This window comes from Sipha flava, unplaced genomic scaffold (genome assembly GCF_003268045.1).
Source record: "Sipha flava isolate LNK unplaced genomic scaffold, YSA_version1 124_pilon_pilon, whole genome shotgun sequence".
NCBI lineage: Eukaryota > Metazoa > Arthropoda > Insecta > Hemiptera > Aphididae > Sipha > Sipha flava.
In genome coordinates, this window is record NW_020271750.1 from 1,823,161 (window position 1) to 1,845,960 (window position 22,800).

Consider the following 22,800-nt stretch of genomic DNA (forward strand, 5'->3'; position numbering starts at 1 on the left):
AAAACCTTGTTTTCTTAGTTAAAGTTTAAAAATATTGATTACTTCTTCCAGGTCAATATTAATGTCACAACGAACGCTTAGCAAATCAAGTCCAGTTAATCATTAATTTCCTGCCGAATTTCTCAAATATGATTTAATACGACGTAATGTTGAGAAGAAGTTCTTTCTGTAATAGTAGTTGATACGGGAAGTGTAGAAATAATAGTTAACATTTGTTTTATACTTGGAAAAAATTCAGAATCACATTTTAAAAATTCTTCAAATACTGAGGATGGTCTACAATCTTCTTTTTCTCTTACCCATTTGAATTTCCACAGTAAATATTCCGAATTAAACTGTTGATAATCCGAAATTATTGTCTTGTAAAAATCCCATAAATTAATAACATATTTCTTATTTGTAAAAACCACTTTATTCGGCATAATATTTTGAAAAGATAAAATTAAATCATAATGCTGTTCAAACTTACTTTTTAAATTTGTTACAGAAATTTGGCGCCCGGGTGCTAACATTTTTCCGCCCCCCCCCCCCCAACAAAAATTATTTAAATTTTTCCTCCTACTGAGCGCGTCGGAGCTTACCTTCCAGTAACCACCCGTAGGCCGTATAACAGCCTTTACGTTATCGTTATCTTTTCAAGCGCTTTCTAACTTATTTGTTACATTTTTGTTTTTAATGTATTTACTTTTTGTGTTCTCTGATGGAACCAGTTCCCATTGATTATTTAATCAAAAATTTTCACTAAATAATTTTTATTTGTTAGAAAAAGAAAGCACAGTTTAAATTTTAAACATTATGTTATCTTTATAAATTAATCACAAATATAAAATAGGTTTATTTATTATTATTATAAAACAATATTTACAATATACATATTTTTTTTACGAATTTTAAAGGAACCATACTCATTGGTTATACCATCTTACTATAAACTTTTTGTGATGTCTGATTCAATATTTAATATAGCCATACTGTTTAATCGTTCATAGGTCATTCTCGATCGTAAGTAACTTATTTACATTTTGAAGGAGAGGTTTATCGTCGATAATTTTTGTCCCCCCCCCCCTCCCATAAATATTTCCAATCTTAGAATATTATCTTAGATAAAAAAAAAATTAACCAATTTATATTGTTCATTAACATAAAATGGAATGTGTAAAAATCTGATGCCGTCCCTAAAAAAAATGCAGCTTGGGGCGATCGCCCCCTCTATCCCCTCCCTTTAAATATGTCATTGATGATCAAAACATAGTATAAAAGTGCTTTTCTATACTATTCTTCCGGCGTAAAATCTTAATAATTGTCTCCATTAATTTGTTTTTTTTTTTTAAAAATCTTGGTACACTCATTGTGCCACCAACATTAGTTAAAGTTTTTGAAGCCGTAATAAATATTAGGTTAAATTTCATCTCAGCATTTTGGCTAAGAAAATTGAAAGAATCAATGACAACTCGAACTGTTTCAGGGGGTTGTTTGAACACCCAAAACTCCCCCTTACCTATTTTATATTTATACCAATGACGTTATTGGAGAATCAAGCAAAACTTTCTTAAAAATATCAAAACCAGATGAACGATATGACGTATAAAAATATTTAATTATACAATGAACACTATTTTAAATAGTTTAGAGGTACAATTTTTATCTTATCAGATTTTATATACGGATTTAGAATGTTTCGATCCTCAAAGGTTCGATGATACAAGAAAAATGGCTTATCATCTAATGCGTTTGTTAAAATATGTGAACTGTTACCCTTTATTGATCAGCCAAAGCTCAAAGATCTTATTTCTTTTGCTACATCTTGGCAGTTAATTTGTAAGTTTTCAAGTTTCTTTAAGTTTTCAAGAAGAACAATTGAAAACATTATCATATATATTCAACAACTAAGAGATACTGGATTTGATGGCTTATGGGAACAAGTTTTAGTAAAATCTAGTAGTCTAAAACTGAAAAAGCCAAATGAACTGAGAATAAAAAAAACTAAGAAATTACTTCAAGATTATAGAGAAGGGCATACATTTTCACAGTTAGAGAAAAATACAAAATTACATTTTACGAACTTTTAGATGTTACATTATACTTATTAAATAACCGATTTCAAAAAAATGTAATTAATCATTTATGCGAACTTCAAAAATTTATAATTCGTAAAGAAAAATTGGTAACACATGTTAGTTCCTTATATGGGATTGATTTAAATCAAGAAAAACTCCAATTGTATACAGATGTGTTTCTAGATATTTTAAAATCAAGAAAAATTAGTATAAACAGTACACAAGATACCATAGATATATTTAAATCGGGTAATTCGCTTGGATGTATTTTAACAGAGTTTAATAAACTTCTAAAAATTATTTTTACGGTTCTAGTAACGTCTTGTACTGCGGAAAGATCTTTTTCAGCTCTACGAAGATTAAAAACATTTTTAAGGTTTACAATGACACAAAATCGTATTAACGATATTGCTTTATTGCATGTCAAGCGTAATGAAGATATTGATCAAATAGCTAACTCATTTATAAATTCAACTAAAATACGTCAGAACACATTTTTTATGTAAACCGGCAAATTTAATTAATTTTTTTGTTTTACTAATTATTATTTATAAATAAGCTATTAATTTAGTACACATTTATTTTGTTGTATGATTATTAATTAATATAATATTTTTTAATCAATGATGAATTTGCATTTTTCAGTGTACAATATGGTTAATATTATTATATTGTATTATTTAATATTTATATATATTAATAAAATCGATAAAAAAAGTTTTTAGTTAAGTAGTAAAGTCATAACACCAATAGGCGCAATTTGGAGAGCTAAAATTAAAATTTTTGAAGATTAAATTGTATCTAGCCCCCAAAGCAATTCCATGCTTTTTTTTAATTTTATAGGGACATTTTTATCGACCAGGGGCTAAGCCCCATCCCCCAAATTGTGCATTATGCCTATGATACCAAGGTCGGGCAAGGTACGCATTAAGTTTTTTAAAACCTGGCGCCTTTGTATACCCGTATGTACGGAGAACACAATATAAACACTACGTTATACAATATATTATATAATATGAACGATGAAACGTCCAGAGGCGTAGTTACGGGGGAGAGGATTGTAAGGGGTTTCCACTCCCCAGATTTTTTTTTTTTAATGATATTAAATTATTATTTATTAATATTTACATATTACAGTAATCCCTCGTTATCCGCGGATTTTTAATCCGCGGTTTCGATTATCCACGGTTGGGTCGGCGATAACATTTTATTTATACATACGATGAAATTTTATCTTTATTATACCCATACTATTATAACAGATAAGCTACATAATGTACATACCTTAATATGTACGGTTAATTTGTTATATCTTAAAATTGTTCAGTTGTTGGTTGATATTAGTGCGTGACACGTGTACGGTTGTATGTAAATATTACTACATTTAATTTAATTTATATTTGTAATTAATTCAGTACCATACATACTTCATTTTAAATGGCTTCTCAACCTAAAATTTCAATGAAAAGGAGAAGAAAAGTTTTGACACTTGTGCAAAAAATTGAAATTTTGGATAAAATAAAAAGTGGTGATACCGTAGCGTCACTTGCTAGGAAGTACGAAATGAACGAGTCTAGTGTTCGAGAAATAAGAAAAAATGAAGTGGCAATACGACGCAGTGTTATGGAAAGTGCCCCTATTTCCAGTAAAACGTGTTTTATCACGCGTGATGTTATGGTAGAGAAGACCGAAAAAGCCTTAAATATTTGGATTGAAGACCAGACCCAAAAAAAAGTTCCTCTCAGTTCTATAATTATACGAGAAAAGGCTAAACAACTTCATCAACATTTTACAAGTTCATCAAAGGGGGATAGCGAAAATTCGTCGTTCCTCGCAAGCAAAGGCTGGTTTGAAAAATTCAAAAATCGGTGTAACCTTCACAACGTCAAACTAGTTGGCGAGTCTGCCTCGGCAGACCATTTAGCAGCTAAAAATTTTCCTATAGAGTTAAAAAATGTCATTGAACAGGGTGGTTACACCCCCGAACAGGTATTCAATGCAGACGAAACAGGTCTTTTTTGGAAAAGAATGCCATCAAGAACTTTTTTATCAAAAAATGAAAAAACAGCACCGGGATTCAAGGCAGCTAAAGACAGACTCACCTTATTGCTTTGTGCTAATGCTTGTGGTTTCATGATAAAGTCAATGGTCGTTTATAAATCACTTAAACCACGAGCCTTCAAATCTAAAGACATGAATCACTTGCCAGTGTTTTGGAGAGCAAATAATAAAGCTTGGGTCACTGCACAAATTTTTAGTGATTGGTTTACAAACTGTTTTATTCCTCAAGTGGAGATGTACCTAAAATTAAAAAATCTCCCTTTTAAAGCTTTATTGCTAATTGACAATGCCCCTGGCCATCCCCCCTCATTAAAATTTCAACATTCTGACATTGAAGTCATGTTTATGCCTCCAAACACTACCTCACTTTTTCAACCATTAGACCAAGGGGTGATTGCAGCGTTTAAGGCCTATTACGTACGAAGAACTTTTCAACGTCTATTAAAAAACTTAGAAGAAGATCCAGAACTTACAGTTACACAAGGATGGAAAAATTATGACATCGCTAAATGTCTCGTCAATATCAAAGAATCACTGGATGAAGTTCAGCCCTCGACTATAAATGCTTGTTGGCGAAAATTATGGCCAGAAGTTGTGTTGAAAAGCGATAAAATTGACAATCTGAACACCACGGTGAATCAAATCGTAGAAATTGCTCGGAACGTAAAAGGTTTTGATGAGGTAAATAGAGACGACATAGAAGAAATGATGTTTAACTATGATCAGGAACTTACATTGGAGGATCTAGAAGAAATTACCGAAACCCCGAACGAACCAAAACAATCGGAGGATGATGAAGAGGAAGAAGAACCTGTGAAGCCGGATTTCTCCTCTAAATCAATCAAAGAGATTTTTTCATTAGCAAACCAACTAACTGAACAAGTTCTTATGACGGATCCACTCACTGAAAGAGCATTAAAGTTCAAAAGAGGAATCCAAGAATTGCTGGTGCCTTACGAAGAAGTTCGCAAAGACATAGAAAACAAAAGGAAACAAACATCAATTACAAATTTTTTTCATCCTTCCTAATATATTATGTATGTATGTATAAATAATTAATAAATTATATTAAAAAAATAAATACATAATATGTAATTGTAAAACATATTAACCTTTTTGTGTAATAAAAATAAAAATAAATAAAAATGTCTAATAAAAATTAAAAATTGTATGTAAATAAAACCTAACTTCCCGTTTTACATTGCTTTATGGTCTCGTTATCCGCGGTTTCGATATCCGCGCAACTTTCCTGGAACCTAACCTCCGCGGATAACGAGGGATTACTGTATAGTAAAATTATATTAAAAATTGAGTAACAAAATAATTTTCATTAAATACGGAACTTATAATAATACTATTTTAAATTTAGTATTATTATGTAGGACGTAGTATTAAGATATGCTACAAAAATATTATGAATTGACTCTTAAACCCTCCCTCCAGAAAAAAATTGTATCTACGCCACTGGAAACGACTGAATCACTGAATCGTTCATTTATGTGAACGATTAGTTTCTCGTATCGTCGATAGTCGGGGCCGTCCAAAGGTTTTTTGGGTCCAGGGTTAAATTAATTTGGGGGTCCTTCGACCATAATAATAAGATATGATAAACAAAATACTCATTGAGAATAACAAAATTCTTGCAAACGTATTTTTTTCAAACCTTAACCAATCAAGTTCATTTAAATTCATGTACTGCATTACATACTTACATAATATAATTGAATATTATTCGTATTATTTATAATTTAATCGCTCAATGTAATCGGACAAGTCGCTCACACACGCGCGACTTTAATTGCCGACACGCAGCGTGTAAAATTGCTTGGTGTAATCGAGGCTTAATTATTAATTATTATACATCAAGACTTTATGGGGCCCCCTAAAAAATATTCCAACAATGGGGCCTGGGGAAAAATAGTCCCTTTGTCCCTTCCTCTTTGGACAGCCCTGTCGATACGGAGAACGATGAATGATATAATACATAATATATATTATACATATGAACGATGAAGTTTTTCATTTTAGTGAACAATAAACGACTGAATAGTTCACCTAGTTGTACGATTAATCCCATTTCTAGAACGATAGCAATAGGTGGTTGCCGGCGCGGCGTACCGCTACCATCGGATTTTTGAACCGCAGAAAATGCGCACCTTCCCCGTTGTGATGGAGATGGGAGCGGAGTTCGACGGGCGTGATGGAGTAGGTGCGAAGGCGGCGGCGACCGGTGGATCAACGCATGAGATGAGATTGATCGGTGCCGGAACGGGTGAGGTGAATAACAATGAATATTATACTATTATTTACCGCTGTTGATGGCGGTGTGCGTTCCGCGCGCGCCGGTTTCTCCCGCGACGACGGTTTCTCACGCGACAACGGTTGGTCACACTGCCGCGGTCCCGCTATTGCTTTCGGCGTCGGTTTCCACCATTTTAGCTGCGGTTCTCGTACGTGCGTCTTTGCTTCCCGTAGTCGAATTTTCGTCGTGCCGTTTCGTTTGGCCCGTTTCCATTCACCATCGTTAAACGCAAACCGTTGACCGTAAAGCGCGAGAAGAGCCGTTCCTCGTCTTGCACGTTCCAAGTTCAAACGTCTTCGCCGCAACAGTCCACGGACACCTGTGAGTATTACGTTAACTACGCCGTTCGCGGTCCCGGTCGTCGTCACCGCTGTTGGCGACCGTGGCCGCTGGTAATTGTTGTTGGCTTGCACATTTCATTATCGTTCTTTCGTGGACGTCCATTTCGTCGATGGAATGGGAAATTCTTCGTCCGTTTCGTGGTTTCGTCGTAAAACATTTTGACGTCGCGAAGTCTCGCCACCGGTCGATCGTCTATTATCATTCAGGCGATCGCAGTTTCCGAACTAACGTAAACGGTCATTATAATTACGTTTATTTATTACGATGTAACGCAATCGTTGTTTTGATTGTCTTGTTCGCGCCAATCTAAACACTATTTTGTTGGAAAGTAATAAGCCTCGTTCGTTCCGCTACCGGCATGTAATAGGTTCAATGCCGTCCCTAACTTGCTTGTCTGATAGTAATCTTTTCCACCCGGGTGGACGGAGGTGAGTTCACCTATGTGCTACTTAGGTCGAATCGTTGAATTCATAGTCGTTTCTCCACAGCAGTTAGCATAGGTGGGTTAGCGGTTCAGTGGGAGGGGGGTTCATTAGACTCACTGACCGACGCGTGCCACGTTATGTCAACGCGCTTTTATGTAGTATAATTGTGTAATTTTATTGTACATCGTTATTTACTATTTTCTCCCGATATAGCAGTTGATCGATTTATTTATTTACTCTTTCGTTTTCGTTTTTTCACTTTTTCATTTTTTTTAGCGTGACGAGTAGATTATTATTTGTACTTAAAACACTTCGTGTGTGTTATCATTATCATGCCTAAAATCGTTCTTTTTGGTATAGAAACGTGTGCGTTTCAATTGTTCGTAATAATCAAATTTTACCAAATCTACTTGTAAAACCTTCCAAGGGTCAAGTGTGTTTACTCGTCCAATTGTCATTTGGCTTACTGCGATCAAGGTTTCTCTATTATAAGCTGACCGTTATATAGTTGTCTATCCAAGCATACAATATTACTGTATTTGTGAAAAAGTCTAAATTACCCTTGTGAGATTTAATACTTTACTGTCTGAATCATACATTTTTTTTAATGACTTAATTATATTTTTCTAATAGATTTAATTATTAAAAAAATAAAATTTATTTACAGAAAAATGTCATATAATCGTCGAAGTGGTGGTTATGGAGGAGGAAATAGTGGAAACTATGGAAATTCCTATGGTCAAAGTGGAGGCAATAATTTCAGTGGCCCTGGCAACTATGGAAGTGGTGGTGGCGGTGGCAATTATAATGCTGGTGGTGGCGGTGGCGGCCGTTTCAACAATTACAATAATTATGGTAGAAATCCAAAGATGAGCCCTTGGGAATCAGGTGTTTCTCCTGGAGGTGGAATGATGCCCAATGTTCATCCTAATCAAATGGCTCTTGCTAGCGATCTTTTATCAAAGCTTTTAGCTCCTAATCAGGTAAAAAATAAACCTATAATTTATTATGTTATTATTTATATTTGTTGCTATTATAAATATAAATAAAATATTCTAGGGTGGATATGGAGGTGGCCAAAATTGGGGTCCAAATCCTGGAATGATAAGAAGACAGGAATCGTTTAAGGTATAACTAGGTTTTATTTCAAATTTATATTACTTAAGATCTAGCGAAAAACAATTATAAACACTTAGCAAATTTAAAGAAAAAAAAATTGAATAGGTTGTAAAATATTCCTAATAGTAAATTTTAGGGAATTATTCAAACTAGGTTTTTGTACAGTACTTATGTAAAAATATTTATAGTATATCTAAATTTTCTATAATAATGGTTTCGATTTGCCAATTATATATTGCTGAGCGTTTTAGCTAATCTGAGTTTGGCCTGTTGCCGTTGGCAATTAGAATTCTGGAGCTGGCTGATTCGTTTTGCTGGCAATCGAATTATCGAACAAATTTCATAATCTCATCTGAGTTTGTTTTTCATTTGTTGTGCTCTATCGAATCTCTCTGTTCCTGGCACAATAATTGATCGGTTGTTTGATAACCGCCAGAACCAAAACCGGCGCAGGCCTGATAATCGCAATCGTAGACCTCCTCCAAAAAAGGACGATAAGAAAAAGGATTCTAAACCTGAAGCGGATAAAAATGACAAGAGGTAAGGATTCATTTCATAAAATCTATTATTCCGGATTTATATAAATATATATTTATATATATCTTCGCTGCTATTTTTACAAGCATTTGGCAACCTCTTCAGTTAAATTATTTTATCCGCCCATATATTCCATTCCATTTTATTGAAATATAAGAAGAAGTAGGATTTATTATTTGTTTACTATTTTAACCCTTATGATTTGTTATTTTTCTTCTTTTTACATAATTTTTTTTTCTTAATAAATATGAATAACTAATTCATAAACCTATTTTATAATAATTGTAAATATAATCCCTTTATTATAAAGTGCATCAAGTAAGTATTTAATGTATTTATTTATAAGGTACATTGGTTTGTAACTATTTATTTTAGGTATTAATTAATTATATTTACTATGAAGTAATTTAAATTATATCTTACTTTTTAAGTGCAGAATTTAATAAACAGTAATTTTTAAAAAATATTTAATTTAATCAAACTTTAATTTATAAGACAAAATCATTTTATTTTCTTATCATCACTTTTATTTAAATAAAATTAATATGTACTATTAAAGTGGTAGTTATATTTTTTATAAAATATTTTACTTAAATTCTATGGATTAAAATATATTTTTTTTTTTTTTCTACTATTACATTCATTTGAGAATTCAGATATTTTTATACTTAAAAATAGTTTACCAAGTTAATATCAATCAAAATTTATCTTTGAACTTCCATAGTACTTTAAAAATATATGTTTATAACTTCAAGTTATTTGTATTAAACAATAAAATTGAAAAATAATGATTTTATCTTAAATTTAGATTTTTTTTTTAATAATGTCTAAGGTTTTATAAGGTTTTAACATTTATTTTGCCCAGATTAGTGTAATTTGCCTATCAGGAAGATACATAATTTGGCTATCCATGTATTGTATTGGTTAAATAAAAAAATATTTATCTAATTGTTCTGTAATAGGTTTTTTTAATTGATTTAATTAAATATTTTCTATACATCTATAATTTATGTAAATTAAATCTAATTATATTTATACAATATATTATATATAATAATATTATTATACGTTATATCATTTTGTTAATGGTTTATTGTAATTCAATTTAATAACTTAACTTAATAATAAAATATTAATATTAAAAGTTTCAAATATACAGAAATAAGTATGGTTTACTTATTGAAATTTATTTATATATTAAATGTCCATGTCTTTATATTAATATATTTAAATTATTGATGGATCGAACTGTTCGAATCTCGAATCCGAACATCAAGGGTTCGGTTCGAAATTCGAACTCTGCATGAAAAAAATCGAACTGAAATATCAAGCATCTTTTATTGTTCGAAAATCGTGCTTGAAGTTATTTGTTGAACCAGACTTACTGGCCACGATTTGAATTGAATTGTACAATTCTTCAATTTATTTTTGTAAAATAAAAATTGATAATGATTATTTAGAAATAATTGGACTATTGGCGATAGAAAGTGTTAATCTGTAAGGGACACGTTATGCATTATTTATAGTAATGCTATTATTATAATAATGTTATTTTTCCAGTCGCATGTTACACATTCACCCTCCGCCGACTAAAACATTAATAAGTTTATCTTCAATAGAGGCAGTGTATCTACATTCATAAATTAGCTATTTTTGTTTTTATCATATTTATCATAGAGGTTAAAATCTATTTTGGGTAAATTCATGGTAATATTCCGATACCGCGACTGTTGTGCTGTTAATAAAAACATGTTTACAACTTACGTCTTGCATTATAAATTCTACTTATCATTCTATATTTGTGAATTTTTGTTATTATTTCTACTTTTTTTATATATTATTAAAATGTACTGATTGTATTGTCATATTATATTTAATACTCAATATTCAATGAATATTTTATAAGCTACAAGACAACACGAGAGAGCACAATACTGGTTTTGAAAAATAATAATAATAAGAAATTATCAAAATGTAAATAAATTGTTAATAATACAATAGTAATTAATAATTATAGTTGATTTAATTTGTAGGTAGGTACAATGTATATGATAAATAATATTGAGTTCCTGTTCGACTTAAAATCATAATAGGTTTGGTTCGATAGAAAATATGAAAGTTCGGTTCAGTTGGAGTTCGAAAAAATAATTTAAATTTCGGTTCAAGTTCAGTTCGATTTAAAAATCAGGATTCCACCCATCACTAATTTAAATATTTATTATACTTACAAAATAATGTTTTTCTTCTTATTTTATTATTAATATAATCTGTAGTGATTAATTATTGCCCTGTGATAGGTATTAAAAATTATCACATATTTTCAATAAAAAAACAATACATAATCAAAATAAAATTTTTGTAATTTTTTTAGTACGAGAATTATAATTACTATGATATATTTCTTTTAATTACTTTTATTACTAGATATTATTAAAATTATAAATTATTAAATATTATTTAGAAAAAATGAAGGTATTCTGTACCATGTTTCTAAAAATTTTTTACTAATGTTAATGAATTGTGTGGTTAGAAGTGTACATGGAATTGTATTCTACTGTACTTAATTTTTATAAATATCTAAATTGATTAATATTAATATTTAGGATTTCTAAAATGTTTGGAATAGTTTTATTATATCTATTTACGGAGTAAACAATTGTATAATATCTATTGAAACTGAAATTGCCAAAAATGTAGGAACTAATTGCTTATTTAATTTACAAATGTTTTTATTTTTTAAATTATTGTTTTTTCAATTAGGATTCTTAAAATTTTTTAAATTTGTATAATATTTTGTTTTAGAAAATGTTATTAATATTATTTTAATTTTTATAACATTTTAGTAAGGAAACAAATGGTGTCAAGAAAGATACAGCTGAACAAGTAAATAAAATATATACATTATAATATACTCGTATTTGATTAAAAAAATTCAAATATTTAATACGATTATATTACTTTACTTCATAGGAACATGTGGATTATGATGGTATTCCAACTGCTGTGTTATTTTGTCACGTTTGTCAAAAGCACATGTGGGATGGTGCTGTAAGTGACATGAAATATTATTTTAATGTTATAATATTGGCTTATTTATCATATATACCTAAAAACATTAACTGAAATAATTATATTTTAGTCATTTGAAAAACATGTCCGTGGTCGTCCACATGAATTAATGATGACATACTTGGATGAAGGATACAAAATGCAAGTTGAGTTAATGCGTCATCAAATAAAAGCTGCTGAAAATCAAAGAGAAATTGATCTAGAACGCATGCAAGCTCAAAATAAGGGCAAAGCAAAACCATTGTTCCGTAACTACTGCCCTATGTGCAATATCAATTTTTATGGACCATTGACTGGACATCGTAAGAGTGATCGTCATCGTGTAAGTTATAGCCAAGTATATTTTGTCAAAATGATACTATTTACTTTTGTACTTTTCTTGCTAATTTAAATTTTAATCCAATGTGTAGTTCAATGATTGATAATATTATTATTTTATATCAATAATTATATATTTTTAATTTATATAGAAATTGAAACAATTTCTTCATCCGGAATGCAAAATGTGTGATACATTGTTCCATACTCGTTTGGAATGGGATGATCATAAATTGTCTGCAGATCATTTGCGTAAAGTAGGAGAACAGCGACGTCAATTCAATCCTGATCTTAAAGACGATGAATTTGAATTGCTTGATGTCATTGTTATTGAAGATTCAGAACCAGCTGAAGTAATACCTGTAGCATCAAAACCAGATATGCTTAATGATAAAGAAATAAAAGAAGAAGAAGATGATGATGACAAAGATGAACAAGCTATTACTAAAGAAACTGGAGATAATGAAGATACAAAAATGGAAACTGACAATGAAGTTGACAAAGAAGAAAAACAAACTAATGATAAAGAAGAAAATGATGTTAAAGATGAGACTACTGCTGGGAAAGAAGATATTACTACCAATGTTTCTACAACAGAAGAAACAACAGTGGTTAAGAAGGAAAAAGAGGAAAAATATAATCCTGCTAATGTGGTTGGTCGTGAACTTGTTGTAAAAACCGAAGGGCACGTGTGTCGTATATGTGCAATGTTTATGAAGAATGATGAAGAAGCTGAGTTGCATTGTCAGACAGCTTCACATTATATTAACTTAACTTCTATTACAAAATTACATGTGAGTATAATACATTTATATTTTTACTTAATTTATAAAATGTATGTATTGCACTTAATAATTTAAATTTCATAGTATTACTATAAACTATTTTAAATTCAAGGCATTTGTAGTTTTCTTCATGCAGGATAACTTCTCCAAGAGGGAACCATTTTATTTTAATGACTATAAAAGTAGAATTTTCTTGGTATAATAGTCATAGAAAATGAAAATAAAGTTTTGGTACTTTAGCTATTAGTGCAAATGAAAATTACATCTAAATAGTTCAAATAATAATTTTTAAGTTTTAGTTTTCTCATGTTATTCAAATTTTCTGTTCTAGGCTAAAATAAACAATCGTAAGCGTAAAATGAAAGAAGACAAAAAAGAAAATGGTAATGATGATGTGAACACAGAGAACACTGAAGGTGAACAGCCTGAGAAAAGAGTGTGTTTGAACGAACCAGAAAATAATAAACCTGTAGCTGAACAAAATGGTACAGAAGAATCAGAAACTGTAAATGAAGCAGATAATGATAATGAGGATGAGGATGTTCAAGAGATTAAAGTTGATATACCTGTAATTGATGTGGCTGATGATGAGGTTGCAGTTCAAGCTGAAGAAACAGAAGTTGCAGATCCAGAACCGGCTAAAGAAACTCAATCTCCTACTTCCGCAACTAAAACTACTCCAACACGTGGTAGAGGAGGTGGTCGTGGACGTGGAGTAGCTAGAAGAGGAAGATCAAGTCGTTAAGATCACTAAATTTATAACTTGTGAATTTCAACAAGATTCTATACATTTTCATTATCACTATTAATTAGAGTATCCCATAATTTTTCAGCTGTTTTATTTATTTATTGATAAATACATCGTTTATGTGTATTTAAAATATCATTAGACAATTAATAATAATTTTAATAGTTAACGTTATCAATATACTTTCAGATTAGTAATATTTGGTGGTATACATTATTTTACCATTAAATTTAGCCTTCAAAAATTCAATACTATATCTTCATTACAACTATATACCCAGAATTAAAAATCTATATAATGTGTATTATTTGGAATTGACAATTTTACAAATCTAGTATTCTAGTTTATTTAATTTTATATATATATATATTTATATATAGTAAAATAATTATTTTATAAAATAATTAAGTCATAAACTAAAATTATATTATTCGCTAAAATTTACAAGTATGTAATTTAAAATAGATAAATAGTGTCATCACTTATAAGTTTTATAATAATAAAATACAATATATATTCATATTTAATTGATTTGATTTTTGTCACAATATAAAAATATTGTTCATAATTTAATATTATATAATATATTATGACCTAATTTTTAGTTCTAGTTCAAATTTAGTAACTTGTATTAGATTAATATATTATTTTATGTGTTTCAAAAAACTGTTGCATTGGACAAAAAATATTTTACCTTTAATAACATAATAATAATTAAAACACTTTATTTTGTATATTTTAACTAGGTATTAACCGTAAATACTGGTGTGTTATAATGCATGTTTAATAATAATCTACATTAACGAGTAAAACGAGTGTATTTCACTTATTAGTAAATATATAATTAATTTTTTTGTATAATTTAATTTATATCCTAATTGTCATAACCTTAGCTACATTTTTTTTTTACTCACTAAACTGTTAGCCAATTAAACAGTTTTTAAGGGAATTGTACTTTTATACTGTATTTATATGTATGTATATATACATATGTATACATACATATATATTTATATACAATTATAAACAAATAATAATACCTCTGATTATTTTTGGTCTTTGCTTTTGGTTATTAGTAGACATTACATTTATAAGATTTAACTAAATGTTACCTTCAACCAGTGACAAAGTACAGTAGTGTACGTAGAATTGTTTCATGGAGGGAGATAGTTTAATATGAAAATGGGCTATTAGTTACATTTATATAAAAAAAAAAAATGGCATTTTTCAAAGTTTTACAATATTTATTTATTTTTTAATTTTAATTTAAACTTATTGTCTTGATAGTTTTACTAAATTATCAATTACTTCTTTTGGGTTAACTTAAATATCTTACGGCTGATCAACCTTAGGCGAGTGAAGCAGGCAAGTAATTTATTTTGAGATCGGAAAGAATGATCGCCCCTCCAGTCAAAAAAAAGAAAATTGTAACCGCGAATTAAGATGTACGATTAACCCTATGTACTTGATACTTGTACTGTAGCTCTATGCGCTTGATTGCACATCATTTAAGCCTTAATCATGTTGAATAAGATTATTCCGCCCTCACCAATCCAAAAAATAAGCACTTGTACTTCCCCAGGACTTAGTGTCGCACTGTTTTCCGGCCATCACAAATCTGATGATCGCGGACGGATTCTATGTGATTCGTAAGTTTCACTCGGACCGAACCGTTAGCGTATGATAACGATTTTTAGTATTTTTTTCTCACACCATTGGAATTTACTTTTTCACCGAAAACGACCTTGATCCGTTGAATTGGACAGCTATTTTTTAACTATAGTTTTTATGATATTATTATTTACAAATCATTCCGGATTCCGTGCAATTTTTGTCCTAATTAAAAATGTTCATTTATAGGACGTAACAATTCATTGCAGCCAAACTTGTACGTGCGTCAAACGTGGAAATTCTCATCGGTAGTAGGGTAAGAGAAAATAAATAATTTCACGGCGATAGTTGTACAACTTGTTTTTATCTCTGCTGTTATTCGTACAAAATGGGGTTGCTCGGTCGATTATTATAGTCAGCTTTTATGAACACGTTGGTTGCTTATCATGTAGTTAATAATATGAACTGATGGGTACATTAGGCTTTTAAAAATCCTGATTTTAGATATCCGGATTTCGCAGTTAATTCGGATATCTAACTCGATTTTGCGGTCGAATGATCCGTGTATAATAATGTCTTATAAATTTAATTTCTTCAACATTTAATTTGAACTCGTTCTTAAACTTTCATTTCAATCAATTAAAAATAATCAATAGTCATACCAGAAAAACAATTCTTTAAATCAGGATTATCCAGATTTGAATATTTGGATATCTGGATAATTCAAATAATCAGATTTCATGCCCAACACTAGTTCAAATCTGTCACTACAGCGTTAGCTTTTTGTCTAAAATGTTTAAAAAATTTAGTTAAATATCATTATAATAAAGCTATACGTTTATCGTTCAGAATCTATACAACTATAGACAATCGTGTGGCTCGTTTTAACTTGCAGTGTGCATCGTAAATTATTAATTTTCAGTTTTTTAATATATTGGTATCAAGGCCCATAATGATATCTACTATTTTGAGTATTACAAAATTTTCAATTTTTAGAAGATATAAGGACCATCTTTAACTGGAGATTACTTCTTAGGCTGTTAACATTTATTACAAATTTAGTGTATAGTGAAACACATTGCAAATTGTGGACTCTGATTATTATCATTATGACGACGGAAGAGAATGAGAGAGAAAGAGAGGATAGTAAAGATATTAATAATTAGGGTCGCATATGCTCGCCGCGCAACTGTGTCAATATTAGTATTATACATTTTATAATTTTTACATTATTTCCGTTTCTCCTCATCTACGTGGCCGTATTTTTTATTCCGTTCGATTCAAACGAGTGTAATAGATTTGTTTGCTCAAACGTAATCTTTTAAAATACGGACGCGACCGTACTTACCTCGTTCAGTGTTCGCGTGTCGTTTCTGTGCGCACCACTAGCCGTCCTCTGCCACATCTATAAAAATCATATGTCGACGAGACACGATGACGGAAGTCCGGCCAGCGGACGTTCTCCCACGTCAGACAAAATATGGTGTTCGTCGTCCGAAACCTCGTTTTTGTCCGGTGTTAGAGACGGATGCATCCGTTTCAAATTGACTTACTGGAACGGGTCATACGCGGTAGCTTTCATTTCGTTCGTCGGTACATATTATATACGCTATGTTAAAACGTATAATGCTTACGAAGATTAAACGCAATTCAGTGACTTTTCGAGTATACTGTAGCGTGGCTAGGTCCAGTGAAAATTGACTAGGCACATGATTTTTCACTTTCGTCTTATATATTATTTAGTAGTGAATTCCAATGAGTATTACCGCCGTTCTTATAGACTCCTTTCTTACTTTCCTTTTTTTTCGCATCTCTCAGAATGCTGATCAAGATCAACGCGAACCACACTAAATTGCATTTTATTTCGTTTTTGTGAAATCTTATTTAGAATTCAACAAGCGTTGCAACAAATTTTTAACATTCATTTTGTCGTAGGCTTAGTTGTATGCATGGAACAATATAGGTTTTGGACCTTATGGACCGATCGAGTAAGTGAATTAAATCAGTTACATAAAATATTATGAGTTTATTGTACGTATAAAATGATTTAGTATTTTATATTTTCAAACGCTATGTGATGTTATAAAATAGTTTCTATTTAGAGTAAAATAGGTGGTCCAACTGCACCCACGGACATTTCATCTGGGGGGGGGGGGGTCAAGGGCAACACATAATATATATATTTATATATGTACATAAATATAAAATATATTACAATATATAATATAATATATTATATATAACTGTGAGAGCACCGAAATCACATTTTATAACTCATAAGTCACTTAATTATTAATAACATTGTATTAATCAATTCATTTTATAAAATTATTAGACATTAAATAAAAAGTGTATGCTTCATAGTAAATAATTTTATTGTTTTTCTTTTTTTTTTATTTTGTGCAATAGTTTTGTAAATATTCAACAATGCCAACCCATTCAAGTGGTTTTCAGTAACAGAACTATGAAGCCATATTTTAAGTTTTTTTTAGTGAGTTAATACAAAGTATAAAACATTATTAATAATTTAGGTAGTAAAAATAAAATATAATATTATAATATAAACCTAAAAAACCTTTCAACGCAACATGTAATAGATGTATCGTATTCTCAACTACTAATCGTCCGTGCATTACAATATAATAGATAATAAAAGATTTTTTTTTATCTATGCAAATTATAATCACTATTATCGATTTGTTTTAATTTCAATTCCTAATCAGTAAAAATATAGATACTAAAAATATTAATAAAAATATATCCTATGAAAACAATAGCCAGAACAGCGAAGGGAGGCATGGCCCATCCTGCTCCTTCTGCAAGCACTCTTAAGAGGGTCAACAACCGTCATATGATATTTGTCAGTTCTTCTTTATATAACATGTTTAGACGGACTAACTTTGCATTATTTTAACCCACCTAAAAAACAACAATAGTTATAATAATATTTTAACCAAACATATAACATCACGGAAACAATAACATTGTACAATAGTTCAAAGACAAAAAAAAGAAGAAAAAACAATAGAAAATAATTTAAAATAACTAGAATATTGTACGTTGTATACTTAAATACAAATTGAACAACCCTCAGAGTAATAGATCAAATCTTTACTGATCCAGAATGCGATCGCAATGATATTTTTTACTATCGATGTTTGTACGCTCTCTATTTATTAACAAAAAAAAAAAAAAAAATTAAAAACACAATTATTCGTACGACTTGTTACAAAACGTACAAACAAATACCATAATTTATGTATACATTTACCAAAACGACTGCAAATTGCAATAGGCTATTAGTAAGGTTAAAAATATTTATCAAGATATTGTACTTATAGATGTATTCCAATGAAAAAAGGAAATTGTCATTCATACCAGGTGTAATATTCTGTAGTATGGCATTATCAAACGTGAATCTTCTAAAAAAATATAATGTGTTTTTTCTTTGTGTTTTTAATTTCTAGGCGGAGATCAATAACCATTGGGTGATTCTGTTCATGATTGGATTCGCATCTACCGTAGCCAGTATGACTAGTGGTATTTTGGCTTGCATATATCCAGCTCACAAGTAATTAGATTTACGGTAATATCAATATTTAGTAAACTGCAACGTGCGTAGGTAAAATAATATCATTATTTGTCTCCATCGTTTTCAGTATGTTCGCCGTTTCTGTCGCCCTGTCGTCCGTCACTCATTTGTTGGGACTGACGATTGCCGATACGAGTCATATCGTTTTCGATTCATTTTCTGTGATTATTTTATGTCAGTTCATGACCATTGTAAGAAATCAACCGGTCCTCGTTTTTTTTATATTTTATTTTTCTTCCCCCCAAAACGTTGTATACCTATTCGTATAAATAAGTGTATAAATATGGCGGAATATTACAATTATTTGGTCGTTGCCCATCCCAAATAGGCCATGGCACTTCCGGCGTTCCACGGCATCTGGACAACGTGGCCGCTGCCGCTCGGGAGACGGTCAATACGTCATGTTCCAATAGTTCTGTACTATGCGCTATATCAAAACAGTTATAGTTATTTTTTCGACTTGGAAACCGTGAACGACCTGAAATATCTGAGTTACGCGATAGGTGAGTGAAACGCACACGCACAGTGCACACAAATTATTGTGCAAATCTAATCTACGAAAAAGGATACAATAATTAAATTATTAGTTTTTCAACAATTTTTAAACGTAACAGATGGCCATGTATAATTATATGTAACAATTTGGGTAGTTTGAAATATCAATATTGTTATGATTAAGATTTTTTTCTAAGTTAATTTCAATATATTATAAGTGAAAAATAAAAATGTTTAAATATAATAAGAAGTTGAAGTATTTATAATAAGTATAAGTAAGTATATGTAGTATGTGTACATATGATGTTTATTATAAATATATAAAGTGAACGTTTTGATCAGCGACGGATCGGCTAAACATTTCGGCCCGGGAAATTACCGCATGATCGGCCCGCCATCCAATAATAATAATTTTCCATAAAAGTCTCCTTTATTCATGGATTAAATGCTTGTAGAACTGTTTACATCACGTTTACACTAGGTTTTTATCACAATCTTACAATTAAATACAATATACTTAAATACATTATTTTTATAACTGGCCCACCGGGAACTTTCCCGGTATCCCGGTAGGCCAATCTGCCGCTGGTTTTGATAGATGTTTAGTAAACTGGTCAAAATGTACTGCACTTCATTTTCCTTTCTTTTTTTTCCATTAAGTTTAGTTGACATTTTACTCATGCCCTAAAAGTCAACTAACTGAATAATTATAGTACTCGATAATTAATAACTAGGGCTCGGATTTAAATACATTAAAAATCTAATAAAAATACACTAAAAAACAGCCAAAAATGCACTTAAAAAACGACAAATATATTTATTTTAAATTTATTCTATTATTAGACTAATAAATATTAATAGATTATTAGATAATATATAATTTTACTAAAAAAAAAAACTGAAAATTGAAAATGTTGATTTGTGACTGGCGACGATGGTATTGACTGAGAAGTATATTTGAAGTGGTAAATATCGTTTGGTGTTAATTCTTCTGATATGTATGTTAGAGAGATTTATTTTTCTTCTAAAATGTTTGAAATTGTTTCCATTATAGTATAACCACAATTATTTTCTAAGATATTTTCAAATTTTTTCTTTATTGCTTTTTCATAATTACTTGAATCACAAGTTTTGGTATAAATTACGACACCAATTATCCCAACTAAAGGTATAACTTTAGAAGTTATATAGCTTAGTATATTTCCACGGTTAGCTTTTATAAATATTAAATTTGATTACATTTCTTTGGCTGCCACTAAATATTTCGCTTTTTTGATGGCTATGGCATTATTTTCTTTAAATTTACTGATAACTATTTTAATAAATTTAAAATATTCACAGCAGTATACTCCAACTACTGTACATAAGTTTTCAACGTGTCAATATTGATTGGGTAGAAGATCCCTTTAAAAAATTGTTCTTTATATTTAAAATTTGTAATATGTAAAAATATCGTCTATATGGGTATATTATATAATATTTTTACAAAATTAAAGTTTTGGTTTTGAAATATATGTTACATAAAAATTATGTACTTTGAATAAGATTGTCCAAAAAAAAATGCATTTTGCATTGAAATCCGAGCCCTACTAATAACTTAAAGTTTTTAATCAGCATATGTTCATGGGTCTGAACTTGTATTATAAAAGCCTAAACTACCCAACACACTTTATATATTCATATATTTAGGAGCAATCGGGTTGTTGTGGTCGGGTATTCTATGGGTGTACGTGGTTCGCAAAACAAATACAAGAGCACACCATTTGTCGGCAACACAAAAGCTCTTGAACATCCCTTGGAAGTCGATATGCTCCTCGAAGCCTGTCCATGCCATTGTAGTGGCAAACATCTGCGAAGCTTTGGGTTATTCGTTTGATTATATGTTTTTAATTTCGACTCAAATCGTAAGTACCTAAGTCTGTACTAACCGAATCGTGAATGGATACAATTTTAACACGATTTTATTATAAAATGTATGTAACATATTATTAATAGTGTGTATTTGCACAGCAACAGAAAGGACGGAGCGTCAATGTTCTAATTAGCGTTTCGATACTGTTCGTCGTTTTCCTTGTCGAACTCTTTCCGGAAATCAATTGCTTTTCCACCGCGTGCGTCAGAAAATTTTGGAGCTGTCTGTTTTTCAGTTCACGTGCTGCTTTCCATCTTTTGTATCTCTCGTTCCCTTATGACGTAGAGAAGCATTTCAACTGGTTTGTGGACGTATACAACGCAATCGGAGTTCTCTACTGTTTCGGTGAGCCGAATTTTTTATTGCCAGTGGAAACACGCGTACTACGTTAGAGTCATATTAAACTATGGTCGATCATTGGATCGATCAAGAAAATCAAGAATGATAGGGAGAAAGAGAAAGATATAAAATGGGACATTGCAAAAATTTAAGCTTGTCCTATCCGACCAAAACCGCCCTATCCGTTTCCCACATTTTCCGATAAATCCCTGTTGTCTCAGTCCTTCTCTCTCATCGAATTATACACACATAATTATATATCTGCACGTAATAATATAGGATTCGTTGTTAACCATTTGGATATTTCACCGAGGTATGCCAGCTTGCTGATCGGATTTATGGAAACCGTCAAGCATATTTGCCACCTTTTTTTCGCCACATTCTTTCACGTGAACCTTTACGAACAGGTATGAGCACGGAACATGAGATCTCATTACATCGTAACACGTTTTTAAAACTCGAATCCGAATTTTTCATACAGATACTGCATGCATATGAAATCAGTGCCCTCGTGTCCATCGCGTACATCGCAGCAGCGATATTTTATGCCGTTTACGCTTCGGGCGTGTCACAATCATGGGCCACAACTAATAACGGAATGTCGTCATCCAGACACCGGTGGAACAATCTTTTTGTATAATAGTAAAAAATTAACTTCAAATGTATCTTGTATAATGTTACATAATAATGTTATAATATTGTTGTGGTCATACGTTTTCTCATGTACAGGATTCTTCTGTTGCCTCCTCTTTTACGTTTTCATTTCGATTTCATTTGTTACTCGTATTGTCAAAAAAATTTACTTATTGTGCAAATGTATGCATAGATTTTAATTATTTTTATAAATAAACTAAAAATATATACATATATAACTCGGAACGGTAAGTAATTCACCGAATGTACACCAATAGTAATAAATTATATAAAACGTTTTAATACATTTTTTTTCTTCTATTTTTCGTGTAAAATTTAGATGAATCAAGTTCATAATATCATATATAATCGATAATGTACAATCACACATCGTATACATGATATATTACCATATGTGACCTATATAATTGTATGGAATTATAATTCGCATCGTA

The 22,800-nt window shown here is 30.5% G+C and overlaps 3 protein-coding genes across 8 annotated transcripts; all 3 read left to right on the plus strand.

The window, feature by feature from the left end:
• The first annotated feature begins 3,494 nt into the window (after positions 1–3,494).
• Positions 3,495–5,536, plus strand: LOC112694178 (tigger transposable element-derived protein 1-like). Its single transcript, XM_025569569.1, has 2 exons — positions 3,495–5,081; positions 5,501–5,536. Exons 1-2 carry the CDS (start codon positions 3,495–3,497, stop codon positions 5,534–5,536), a joined length of 1,623 nt encoding a protein of 540 aa, XP_025425354.1.
• Positions 5,537–6,536: 1,000 nt separating this feature from the next.
• Positions 6,537–13,847, plus strand: LOC112694158 (zinc finger protein on ecdysone puffs-like). 3 transcript variants are annotated; one of them, XM_025569547.1, is made up of 9 exons: positions 6,537–6,741; positions 7,855–8,170; positions 8,247–8,315; positions 8,743–8,846; positions 11,687–11,726; positions 11,814–11,891; positions 11,983–12,234; positions 12,383–13,024; positions 13,347–13,847. In XM_025569547.1, exons 2-9 carry the CDS (start codon positions 7,859–7,861, stop codon positions 13,758–13,760), a joined length of 1,911 nt encoding a protein of 636 aa, XP_025425332.1. In that variant the 5' UTR covers positions 6,537–6,741; positions 7,855–7,858; the 3' UTR covers positions 13,761–13,847. The 3 variants fall into 3 exon arrangements, with proteins under 3 accessions (XP_025425332.1, XP_025425334.1, XP_025425333.1); XM_025569549.1 differs by lacking the exon at positions 6,537–6,741 and adding an exon at positions 6,835–6,998 and having other exon boundaries at positions 13,347–13,760; XM_025569548.1 differs by lacking the exon at positions 6,537–6,741 and adding an exon at positions 7,507–7,751 and having other exon boundaries at positions 13,347–13,760.
• Positions 13,848–16,633: 2,786 nt separating this feature from the next.
• Positions 16,634–22,639, plus strand: LOC112694200 (probable vesicular glutamate transporter eat-4). 4 transcript variants are annotated; one of them, XM_025569601.1, is made up of 10 exons: positions 16,934–16,967; positions 17,310–17,362; positions 17,784–17,865; positions 18,842–18,945; positions 19,034–19,157; positions 19,295–19,469; positions 21,151–21,365; positions 21,472–21,718; positions 21,992–22,119; positions 22,194–22,638. In XM_025569601.1, exons 3-10 carry the CDS (start codon positions 17,839–17,841, stop codon positions 22,350–22,352), a joined length of 1,179 nt encoding a protein of 392 aa, XP_025425386.1. In that variant the 5' UTR covers positions 16,934–16,967; positions 17,310–17,362; positions 17,784–17,838; the 3' UTR covers positions 22,353–22,638. The 4 variants fall into 4 exon arrangements, with proteins under 4 accessions (XP_025425384.1, XP_025425385.1, XP_025425386.1 ...); XM_025569599.1 differs by lacking the exon at positions 17,784–17,865 and having other exon boundaries at positions 16,634–16,967; positions 22,194–22,639; XM_025569600.1 differs by lacking the exon at positions 17,784–17,865 and having other exon boundaries at positions 16,634–16,967; positions 21,478–21,718; positions 22,194–22,639.
• The last annotated feature ends 161 nt before the right edge of the window (positions 22,640–22,800 follow it).